General features: G+C 42.1%; 3 protein-coding genes across 5 annotated transcripts; 2 read left to right on the forward strand and 1 right to left on the reverse strand.

Annotated features, from left to right (window-relative positions):
- The first annotated feature begins 527 nt into the window (after positions 1-527).
- Positions 528-4,562, forward strand: echdc1 (enoyl CoA hydratase domain containing 1). Of its 3 annotated transcripts, none has more exons than XM_042424159.1 (7): positions 528-576; positions 2,052-2,117; positions 2,735-2,910; positions 3,041-3,183; positions 3,307-3,359; positions 3,505-3,585; positions 3,698-4,562. In XM_042424159.1, the coding sequence occupies exons 2-7, from the start codon at positions 2,053-2,055 to the stop codon at positions 4,113-4,115; spliced, it is 936 nt and encodes a 311-aa protein (XP_042280093.1). In that variant the 5' UTR covers positions 528-576; position 2,052; the 3' UTR covers positions 4,116-4,562. The 3 variants fall into 3 exon arrangements, with proteins under 3 accessions (XP_042280093.1, XP_042280092.1, XP_042280094.1); XM_042424158.1 differs by lacking the exon at positions 528-576 and adding an exon at positions 648-937; XM_042424160.1 differs by lacking the exons at positions 528-576; positions 2,052-2,117 and having other exon boundaries at positions 2,825-2,910; positions 3,045-3,183.
- A 1,348-nt stretch (positions 4,563-5,910) lies between these two features.
- On the reverse strand, positions 5,911-10,162 carry LOC121906003 (E3 ubiquitin-protein ligase rnf146-like). Its single transcript, XM_042424642.1, has 3 exons — positions 10,017-10,162; positions 9,277-9,336; positions 5,911-8,786 (listed from the first exon to the last, which is right to left on the reverse strand). Exon 3 carries the CDS (start codon positions 8,772-8,774, stop codon positions 7,608-7,610), a length of 1,167 nt encoding a protein of 388 aa, XP_042280576.1. The 5' UTR covers positions 8,775-8,786; positions 9,277-9,336; positions 10,017-10,162; the 3' UTR covers positions 5,911-7,607.
- Positions 10,163-10,243: 81 nt separating this feature from the next.
- On the forward strand, positions 10,244-11,781 carry mdh2 (malate dehydrogenase 2, NAD (mitochondrial)). Its single transcript, XM_042424643.1, has one exon. The coding sequence runs from the start codon at positions 10,344-10,346 to the stop codon at positions 11,355-11,357; it is 1,014 nt and encodes a 337-aa protein (XP_042280577.1). The 5' UTR covers positions 10,244-10,343; the 3' UTR covers positions 11,358-11,781.
- The last annotated feature ends 403 nt before the right edge of the window (positions 11,782-12,184 follow it).

Raw genomic sequence — 12,184 nt, forward strand, 5'->3', positions numbered from 1 at the left:
GGAAGTATCCACAGCAATATTGCCTTTTAGAATCAGTCTGCTCATTGGTGTCGAACACATTGGCATTACACAGCTTAAATTACACCAAAAGAAAAATACTTTTTTTTTTTTTTGCCGTTTCACCTTCATAGGCCATGTTAATATAACTGTTGGCTGCCTGGGCCAGCACTGTACTATAACTTGTGAGTGTTATTTGAAGCCCCTTGTCAAATAAGGACATGTCTGAAGCACCAGTTCTTCAGTATGCTGTGTTTACAGAGTTATGACAGACAAAGAGCAGATCTCTCTGTGCAGTGCACATAGGCCTATAATGACTTACAGTGCACCACAGTTCATGTTCAACATGTTATGGCTTTAGGGTGCTGTGTAAAATGTATGTAGCCCAATATAACAATTACACATTTTTGTCCCTCTTTGCAAGAGGTGACAGTGTACAAATTAATCCCAGCGTGGCAGTATTATTCCGCCCCCCCGTGGACAGAATGAAGAACTACATTTGTGTGTGCTGCCACTGTTTTCGAAGCGCTCTTGTTTCCAGAGGGAAGAATTTTAGAGGAACACCACTCGACTCACAAGGTTGGTGTTTGCGTTTTTGTCGCTAAATGTTTTGTATTTGCGGTAGATAAAAGAAATATATTAATTTGTCTGCAACTCGTATGTATGTGTACGTCCCACAGTTAGAAAGGGACCTTTTAAAAGTTTTTAAAATCATTCAAAACTTTGATGCATTTGTGCTTTATGAAAGGCAAGACCAGGTTTTAACATGAATCAGTCAGGAAAGTAAACATTAAACGAATTCTGTATGATTTACATAAAAAAAAATTAACGTGTAGCAGTGCTGTTACAGAGCTAATCTCACATCCTGTTTGATGACATTAGCAACCTATTCAAGTGCTTCTGTTTTTGCCAGTAAAAAACGACATATTTGAGTGTGAATGTAAGTTAAATTTCTAAATGTCAGCTATGGCAGCTTTACGTTTACTGCCACTAATACAGTACTCACACACTAAGCACATACTGGATCTCTTGAAGTGTTTTTATGTGCTTTTCCCAGTTTAAATGTTTTTAAACGTCCTCCTTCAGTAGCTGTTGAGAAGCCCAGCTCTCACTGTGTCTGGGCATCATTAAAAACACCCACACAGGTGTTTTTAATTGCCCTGACAAATTAGACCTGTAGCCAGGTTGAATATGCTGGGAATTACATGGTGTCACAAACTCTATGTACAGTCTAAATTGTCCTAACTGGTGCAACACATCTAACAGGGGATTGAGGGGGGCTGTCAATCAAGTTCAGTTTGCTTATTAGACAGTATGAATGAAAGCATCTGTGTGGGTTGACTATGAGTGTGTAAGGTCTTTAATATCAATCCCTTTCATAAAAATTATAAGCTACATGAGCGCTTGCTGTAGTGGGCCCATAGTAATAGTAGGAACTTAAGAAAAACATGGTAGTTGTAGTTCATCCTACTAAATAGCTTTTGTGAGCGATCAAATACATCTCAGTAGCACTGCCAGTAGAGTACACACTTTGTATCTTAATAGGCCTTTTTCACAGAAGATATCTTGACACTTCATTTTAGGAGAAACACAGGTGTAAATAGTAAAATGAATGATGGCTGAATTCCATTTAGCTGCTTCAGTTTCAGGGTTGTGGTATTGTGCATGCTGACTCACTGTCATGGCTTATTGGACATGTGAATATAATGGAGCCATCATAAATGTTATTAGGAACACCTGTATTTTTCCCACTATGACAAGTCAACATGTCCACTGTCAAAAAGGCCCACAGATTAACCACCATCAGGACCATTTGTGAGTTAATTTCTGCTGTTAGTTCCTTTTGTCAAAAGTTAGAGGAATGAACTTGTTAAACTCTGTTAAATTTAATTTTACAACATGCTGATAAGCAATAGCTATTGTATTTTTCTGCATCAGCAGGGTATCTTGATGGAAATGTTTTTTTTTAATATAAAATGCTGTTTCTCAGGTACTGTTATTTCCCCCGATGAAAGTAAACTCTCCCATTTTCTTTTATCTCTGTGCTGCATCAGGATGGTTCTCTGTGCACTGAGACGACATCTCCTGAGGGGCAGTGGTAATGGTGGAGCCTGGGCCAGGTAAAGGAGCCAAGCCAGCATTATTTATTCATCACTATGCTGGCGACGGTAAATAAAGTCATAAATAAAGGAACATCAAGTCTATGCAGTTGGACCCATATAATTGTTCACAAATCGCAAACACAGACAAATCTAGCAAACACTTTTCTCAGGTGCTCACATTTATAAAATGTTAATATGTAATAATAACGTCTCTGATTCTGACTTATAACTACAGTGAGTCAGAATAAGAGATAGTATATTTTTATATTTTAGAAGTTTGTGCGAGTTGCTTGGTATGATATCTACATCAGCCTGATTTATAGAGAGGTAAGGGAGTGTATTAAAAGCATTCATCCTCCTGTTTGTGAGTGCAAGTGTTAACTTTCATTCCTGAGCAAGAATAGTCCGATTCCCATTCAGCATACTATTTCTTTATACCACAGTTACACATATGCACATTCGGTTTGATTGGTACTGATATATCAATTAACACACTTCTACAAAAACCAACCATCAATACGTTAATATTGTATATAAATCTAAATCTTTCTAAACCTCTGTGAGAGCCAGATTTGTGTGTTGGTTGAATGTGATTGATTGGATTTTAAGAATCTTATAAATATTGTTCCTCTAAGGCTGCTGCAGAGACAGAGCAGTGGCTGTGTTTACTCCAGCATCCATGACTTCAACCCGGAGGAGATTAGAGAGAAGCTGCAGGCCTTTGCTGGAGGCTCCATCGATCTGCTCAAACAGGAGTCTGGCATCGCTGTACTGACCGTCAACAACCCCTCCCGCATGAATGCCTTCTCCGGTAAGGTGACTCTAAACACTAATCATTTTGAAATGAATTAGTGTGGAATTGATACTGTCAGGATGAAATGAATTTGTGCATAATCAGTGTGTTAAGTGTGTGATAAGACAGAGTCCTGCCTTCCTCCCAGGCAGTATGATGGTAGATCTGGAGGAGAAGGTGAGCCAACTGGAGAACTGGACAGAAGGCAAAGGCCTCATTGTCCAGGGTGCTGCTGGAACTTTCTGCTCTGGGTCGGACCTCAACGCTGTCAGAGCAATATCTAACCCACAGGTAGGACAGGAGAGTCAAACATTTCTGCCTACCTGCATCTTTACTTGTTTTGATTTTTTTAATGCATATTCTTGGGACTTTAACGCCTGTTGGTCTCTAAATGATGTTTATTTTGCCTTGTAGGATGGGATGAAGATGTGTATGTTCATGCAGAATACTCTCACAAGACTACTAAGGTAAGAGCTCTCATTTTCCCCTCGCAGTACTCTACTAAATGTCTACGCAGACTGCAACAGCATCAAAAGAGCTAAAAGAAGTTGGAGTTGTGCTGTTATGTAATGTGCATTACAGTATCCTGACAGAATTGTGTTCTCAGCGCAGGCTGCCTTTGATCTCTGTTGCTCTGGTGGAGGGGAGAGCGCTGGGAGGAGGCGCAGAACTTACCACTGCCTGCGATTTCAGGTAATGTTTTTATATAAGCAAATGTAAGCGAGTAATACTTTTCTTTTTGATGAACCTCAGGTTCTTTTTTGCACAGTCATATGAAATTGCTCATAATCTTTGTCTCTTGTAGATTAATGGCCTCTGGCAGCGTGATCCAGTTTGTCCACAAACACATGGGTCTGGTTCCAGGCTGGGGCGGTGCCGCACGACTTGTCCGCATTATCGGAAGCCAGAATTCACTCAAGTTGCTCGGCGGCGCTCTAAAAGTAGACCCTGATTTTGGGCTACAGATTGGACTGGCAGATGGAGTCATGGAGGTCCCTCAGGTAGAGGAAGACGCAGGGACTCTCCTACAGCAGGCTGAAAACTGGCTCAGTCACTATACAAAAGGGCCTGCCCCAGTGATCCAGGCTGTGAAGAAGGTAGTGTTGTCGGGGAGAGAGCTCCCTCTGTCAGAGGCTCTGAGGACTGAGAAGGATGTATTTGGCACAGTGTGGGGTGGTCCGGCTAACCTGCAGGCACTGGCCAGCAAATCCAAACATAAATGAGCTGATCAAAGTTTTCCCAAAGTGTCTGTCTTGTGTTTTTAGATCTGAGAATCTCAGATCAGCAAAGAATCATTTTTAAAAACCCTGTACAGGTCAAATTTGTGTAGAAGGTGTCGTTCGGAGAGGTGCTACACCACCTTTGACATTACTGAACTGATTGTGATAAATCCAGTGTTTTTTGCCTCCACTAATGAGACATTGCTCATTATCACATACTTTAATAGCTGTTTGGTGTCTCTCGATGTGACATTATGCCTGCAGTATAGGGACTTTAAACAGGAAAACAAAATTATAATGGATTTATAATATATATGAAGAATGTGATCAAGAGGACGCTGAGGTGCCCCCAAGTGGAATAGGTGGCACCTGGAAGCTGCCTATTCCACCATAAATATTAACCCCATAAATAAAAACTCCCCTGTATCTTTGGGGATCATATTTTAGAAATTGGATTCTGCAGTCTTCTGTTCACAAAAATGTGTTGAAAATTGTCAGCTGACCTAAAAAATGATGTTGGTTGTTTCATTAATACTGTTTAGTACAGTTTCCTGTTTATGGCTGATATTGTTTTCTTTATTACACACATCATTTTATAATATGTAGTCTAGTAAAGTGGTGAATGTGCTGTATTGTTCCATGTTATTATATTTCCAGTATGGATGAAAACAAGGACCTGAAGAACTACATTCCCCATTGTCTAAATCTCCTCTGTTCCCATCGGTCAAACAAACGAACACTGTCTTTCCTCCATGTCCCTTTAAAATGTGATTATGGTAATGATTAGATCATGCCAGGCTGAGTGTAATTGAAGCAGACAGATAAAAGCAACGTACAAATACAATAGATACTGACGAGATATAACAAGCATGAGACATCAGTATCTGTCTGCAGGATTCAAAGTATTACTGCTGCACTTCCCTCCTCTTTACCTCAGTTTTTCTGCTTAATTCAGCTTATCCTTCTGCGCTCGTGATATGTCACTATGGCCTTGAAGATCCGCTCTCTGTTTCTATTCTATAGAGATTATCAGTTGTAGGTAAGAGCATTATCTGGCTGATTTTCTGTCTCTCATCCACGCTGCAAAGCCGGGCCAAATTTAACAGCTGAAAAACACATCCAGAATATTTTCAAATTTGTAGCTCATTTGTCATTGCATATTTAAATTGAGTTCATACAGTAAATGAGGCATTGCAAAAGCACAAATGTGAACTGACAGTAATGGCAAGAGCGGGACAGGTCCCCTGAGGAAACCAGGCCTTTATCTCTTGTTGGCCTTTCAGAGGTTGTATGTTTCCTGGCCAGTCACCCAACTGGAGCGCTAATAGCTACTGTGGTCAGAATACCAAACAACTGCAAGGTGAGCCAAGAAGAGAAGTCAAGAGGCCCCTTATGGTAATGATGATCAGTACATAAACACTTGGCCTATATGGTCCAAAATTACATCTTGTAGAAAAGCTGATACAAACTAGAGATATATTTTTCATCAGTAAACATGAGTTTTGTCTTTATTAGGTGAACCATAATGATTGGCATTTTTTTGTCCATGCATCATCACTTTGATCCAAGACTTATTTTGGGAGCTGTTATGAAAAGTAAGGATATTGACTACTTTAGCTCCTCCTCTTGGGCAGAATGTGGGTTTGTTCTTTTTGTTCTTCTAAGAATCATAACAGGTGGCGGTGTGGAGAAAAAGAGATGAAATCTTACAATGGACCCATTGATAGTCCCTCTTACATAACACTGACTCAAGCCAAGAAATACACCAATATTTAAAGACAACAGGACAAAAAGCAGATCCTTTTAGGATGATGAAATGACACAATTTATTCTTAAATTACAAACCATGTAACAAAAAAAAAAGTTGCCAAGCAAAAACTGTTACACAAACTTTATTCTTCAGAATGGAAAGGCTAATAGTGAGCTGATGATGTAAGCACGTAAGAAATATAAAATAACAAACTTGAAATTTCTGCAGGATGGCCAATAGCGATGGCATGTTATTGTTCTCTTACTGCCTTGGACATCACATGTAAGATAGGATTTACAACCATAAGAAACGCAAAAACAAACACAAAATAAAAACAGTTACTGAAACTAAACCCAAAATATCAATTCAACATCCTGCTGACCAGTAGTGTTTAAATAACTCTCTCTTCAAACATGCACAAATCACAAAACTTTAGTGACACACCAATTGAGAATACTTTCATCATCAGGGACAATACTTATGAGGCTACAGAGGCCTCAACAGCTTTAAAAGGAAAACACTGATACTTCACATTAAAATTCCAATTATTTCAAGCTGGGAAGAGTTTTTATATAAGAGAATTTGATATGTGATCTATTTATGCACATTCATTTAAAACAGGTTTCTTAATCTCTTCAGATTTAACTGAAATGAAATCTAAGACAAACCCTAGTTAGGCAGCCACATAATCCTGCACGCTCCTGAGTTACATTACTATGCTGGAAAACTATGAATTAAGCACTCATGTTTCTTTTCTTAATGGGGATTAACATCCTGAAGATTTTCTTCAAACCAAACACAATGTGCCTCAAAATGACTTCACTCGCAAAAGTTAACCGTTAAGTTTCAGAATTTTGAAGGAAAGGCTTCATACACTGTTAAATCTGAAGCAAGGAAACTACGTCAGGTGGAGGTTGGGAACAAGTTATTGAGGAATAAATTCTTTGCAAGAGTAATCAGATGATGAGCTCTAAGAAGCTCATTTCTGCGTGCTATGTTAGCTGAGAGAGTTAACGTGTAGGTGATTACAATGCATCTGTTCATGATAATGATAATGACACACTACAGTTCCATATCCGGGAGTAAGATCCCCTTTCATGCTTTCTCTCACTTCATGTCACAGATCTGGCTCAGATTCCAAGAGTCCCTTTGGGTATCAGGATCATAAATTTAAAACAAAAGAATACCTAGGCTCTGCAGAAGCAATTTGGCGAGACACTTGGACCTTTTAACTTCCACTTTTCTGAAAAAGAACAGACAGCCTGTAAACAAAATGCTAAAGGTCTGTTACACCTACCTCACATGATGTGCTAGATAGACAATTATGAATCTGAGATTTCATGGCTCACAACGACATGCTGTATCCATCTGACTGTTGGCAAACAGCTCTACCTGCTGTCTCAGTACCAGAACGCTCAGTACTAGAACATGAAGACCAACATTACTTCTACTGGCTGGTGACAAACAAATCATCCATATACATCTGAATCACTGTGAGCCAGAAAGAGGCACCACCTTTGGTTGCTAAACTAACTGTTTACTGAAAAACATGGTTATGTTTGTTACTGAGTGTGTAATACTTCATTTCTGTGGTACCAAGCAAACCACCCACATCGGATCTGTGACACAGTGAACGACAGCATAAAGTAAAGAATAAATTAATGGAATGGAACACAGCCATTTGGTGAAGGAAAGGCTTCATTATGATGGTATCAATGACCGTGATGATGGTATCAATGATGACTTTACACTTCAGTCACTGTACACTGGCCATCAGGCATTCTGGACCTTCCACTGCTACTGGATGAGGAAGGGGGAGAGGTGGACTCTGCACCAGGGGGGGCTCTGTCCTCTGGGTTCAGTCTTTGCCTCTGTGGCCTACCCTCCCAAGGCTCCACACGTTCTCCATCTCCTCCCTCCTCCTCTTCATCCTCCTCTTCCTCATCGTCGCTCCAGTCTCCGGAGCCAGACTCGTCCACGGAGGTGTGAGGGTCAGAGGACCTGGAGGGTGAAGCCTCCTCCTCCTCGTCTTCTTCCTCTCCTTCACCAGCCTCAGACCGCTCATGAGAAGGAGTGGGCCTGGGGCTGATTTGCAGCTGTGCAAGAGCATCCTCCAGAGAGGGGCTGCTGCCGCTGCTGCTGCCAGGCTGACCACCAAGGGAAGTGGGAGGTCTGGCAGTGGCTGGAGGGGCTGTAACAGTAGAGGAGATACCTGTAACCTGCTGCTGTACACCTGCTACTGTGGTATCAGCCCCATCAGCTGAGTTTTCTCGACCTGCTGCCCCTATTGCCCCAGTGCCACCCTCAGTGTCCAAACGCAGTCCCGCCACTCCCTTCTTGGGGATATCCAAAACGTCCCTCTTCATCTTGCGTCTACGACCGTGCTCATTGCGCCTGTACTGCACCATGTTCTCCAAGTCGGCTACATACAAAAACCCAGCAATCAGCATTTCAGCTGTCTTCTTGCCCTTGGAGAAAGCGTCCTCCAGCTCGCGGCTGGTTCGCTCATCGTACTGCCACCAACCATTACGGCCCTCGTAGTACCAGGCGTGATCACTTGCTGCCCCACCTCGACCCCCTGCCGATGCCTTCAGCTCCTCCGGGGAGAGAAGTGTTGGCCTTTCCAGGAAGTCATCCGGTACTTCCTGTCTACAGAGAGCACAGCGTTTGCTCTGCCAGGATGCTCCCTTCACACACAGGAAACAGAAGACGTGATGGCATGGCAGTTGGACTGGGTGGACGCAGCTCTGCAGACAGATGGCACACTCCGGTACAGACAGAGCTGGGGATGAGTTGCTAGAGCTGGAACACGATGATTCTGCACTGTTCCCACTTCCACCACCACTGTTGCCGCCTTTCTTACTGGATGGAAGCGAGCTAACAGAGTGGTCTACCTCCCCACAACTAGCCATCCTTAGGAAGTACTGAGGAAAGGGGACAATTGTAAGAGACAGTTATGGCTTGTATTAGCGGTATTTTTTTTGAAAAAGCAAGTTTATGTCAAAATTATTATCATTATTGTGGTTGTTATTTTTTTTAGGTCAACAAATGATGTAAAAATCCTGTGAGATTAAGTATCTACATTGAAAGGACTTTTTATTTTACTGCTGGTCACACTCAACTGCAAACTATCAATCAATCAATCTTTATTTTTATAGCACCTTTCATACAAGTCAAAGTACAAGTTCAAAGTGTTTCACAAATGATTAACAAATGTACAAGATGGTAAATATGGATTTGGAGACTAATGCACACCAAAATAATTGAAAAGCAAAAGAGTTCATTGAATAAGACAACAATAAAAGATGGGTAGTTAAGATAATAAAAAATATAAGACGAACTACTGTCACTAAATAGCAAACAATCCCAAGATGAGAGCAAACTGGGAATTATAAATATTGAATTAATACTTACTGGAAGTAGCCTTAATGCTGATGTATCATTAGGAGTGCTGATGGACCTTCAAATTCGCCACTGCCAAAGGGAAAAAAGCAGTCGGTGAAAATGTTTTTGTTTTTAATGCAGTCATTCCTCATGTAAACATTATTTGTCAATCAAACCATGTGTGACAAAACATTACATTTTAAGCCTTATGTTAAAACGGATTGGCTACAAATTAACATTCATTCACTCAGCTATGACTGAAATGTAAGAGGTTACTTAAGTGTGTTGAACAAAGGGCTGCTCTGTTAATTGTCTGACAACAAGCAGTGAACTGTGTCAGCTAACTGTACGAGTTCGTGCTTACCCAGCTGGCCCAGTGACAGAGCCAGTGATGAGCAGAGAGAACATTTCTGAAGTAAAATCGGCAGCTAACGATGTTAATACTCACACTAACCAAACTTAACTAATGACAGTCTATTAACGTTGGTGGAGCCAACGTAAGATACGTTACAGCTACTCAAATGCAATTGGTTAGTTACCGTTACAAGTATAAAGACGAGTCAAACAGCACAGAAGGATTTATCGACTGACAAAACGATCATAACAATAATATCTGATGTAGCCAACGCTGTCAAGGCTGAGGGCAGCACTTTGACTCCAGCAAATAGACGGAGTTCATCTGACACGGCGCTAGCTTATTTTAGCAACGCGACATAAACAGCAAGGAACACCTTATTCTCGCGACACAAGACAACGCAGCAACTACGTACCGTTAGATTTCGCTGTCGTGCCCTGGTGTACAGTCACTGTTCATGTAACTGCATTAATTTCCAATGCTAATTTAGCGAATTCCCGATGTTAACAGGCTTTTGTTTTCCTCCGAAAAAAAAGAAGCTGGGAGATAAAGACGGCGACGTAACAGTACGTGCTGACGCAGTTTGACGTAAAATACGCTCGACCCCTTATCTTCGACGCATGACAGTTCACGAGTCTTCCTGTTCGCTTGTGGCTAGAGGACGTTGGTGTCACACAGGAGAGGGGCTCTTCAGGTAGTTTTTATTTTCAGTAAATCGAGAAAAGAAACAACAGAAACAAAAATGTTTTCCCGTGCCGTGAGACCTACCGTGAGCCTCGCCCGGAGCTTGTCCACCTCTTCGCAGAACAACGCCAAGGTGGCGGTGCTCGGCGCGTCTGGCGGCATAGGCCAGCCGCTCTCCTTGCTGCTGAAGAATAGCCCCCTGGTGAGTCACCTCTCCCTGTATGATATTGCCCACACCCCCGGGGTCGCTGCAGATCTCAGCCACATCGAAACAAGGGCTCATGTTACCGGCCACATGGGTCCCGACCAGCTGGATGCCGCACTGCAGGGCTGCGACGTCGTGGTCATCCCCGCCGGTGTGCCCAGAAAACCTGGTATGACCCGCGATGACCTTTTCAACACCAATGCCACCATTGTAGCCACCTTGGCCGATGCCTGTGCCCGCAACTGCCCCGAGGCTATGATCTGCGTTATCGCCAACCCTGTCAACTCCACCATCCCCATTACATCAGAGGTCATGAAGAAGCACGGAGTGTACAACCCCAACAAAGTGTTTGGCGTCACAACCCTGGACATTGTCAGAGCAAATACCTTCGTGGCAGAGCTTAAAGGCCTTGACCCAGCTCGTGTCAATGTACCAGTCATTGGAGGTCATGCTGGGAAGACCATCATTCCCCTCATTTCCCAATGCACACCCAAAGTTGAGTTCCCTGCTGACCAGCTGTCTGCCCTGACTGGCAGGATCCAGGAGGCTGGCACAGAGGTAGTGAAGGCCAAGGCTGGAGCTGGATCTGCCACCCTGTCCATGGCCTACGCTGGTGCCCGTTTCACTTTCTCAGTCCTCGATGCCATGAATGGTAAAGAGGGAGTGGTGGAGTGCTCCTTCGTCAGGTCTGAGGAAACAGAGTGCAAGTACTTCTCCACGCCTCTCCTCCTGGGGAAGAACGGCATTGAGAAGAACCTCGGCCTGGGCAAGCTGTCTGCCTTCGAGGAGAAGCTGGTGGCTGATGCCATCGACGAGCTGAAGGGCTCCATCAAGAAGGGCGAGAATTTTGTGGCTAATATGAAATGAACAGTGGGCATTTAGTGAGCTAAAATCAGCAGCTGTGATTGCTAATTTGTTCCGTCTTAACTTAAAAGGCATCTGGGTAAATCTCAAGATCTGTCACAGTGTTCCTCATTTGTTTTTGTTTTAGCAGTATGGTCGTCTTGATTAAAAAATCCAGGTTTTGACCCTGATCCTGTGTATTAATTTCCTTACCATTTACAAACATGGCTTTATCTTGCACACCTGTGATTTATGTACATACTGTACTGTGACTTAACTGTATTTTGCAAATCTCAAATTCATATATTTTCATGTACAATCTGTAGTAGTGGAGATTTCTCTGCTGAATGAATGAGGAGGAAATACTGTCATGCCTGTCGATGCTAGTAGATGTTACTGGTGAACCAAATATTCACTCCACCAATAAACAGTTTAGCTTTAAAAATGATTCTTTATTTCTTCTTTTTGTGGTACACAATTGATTTGGTTCGACAGGGTACAACTGATTCGGTGATGCTTTTCATGAAATGGACTGAGCAGGTGAATCCAGATGAAAGGAATTAAGAGCTGCACCTTTTCATTATCAATAAGTCTGCCGATTTTTACAATTAATCAGTTAATTGTTTGGTCTTTAAAGTATCAGGAAATAGTGAAAAATGATGACCACTATTTAAGTGAAGGTGATTTTGACTTAATGCATCCATCAGTCTAAAACATCCAGAGATTCAGTTTATCATCACATATTACAAAGAAAGCAGCACGGCCTGAAAACTAAAAAGATGAAGTATGAAAATTTGGCTTTTTTGCTTGAAAAAGTACTTAAATGATGAATTTATTACGAAAATACTATT

The sequence above is a fragment of the Thunnus maccoyii genome, chromosome 10 (genome assembly GCF_910596095.1).
Source record: "Thunnus maccoyii chromosome 10, fThuMac1.1, whole genome shotgun sequence".
In the NCBI taxonomy this organism is placed as follows: domain Eukaryota; kingdom Metazoa; phylum Chordata; class Actinopteri; order Scombriformes; family Scombridae; genus Thunnus; species Thunnus maccoyii.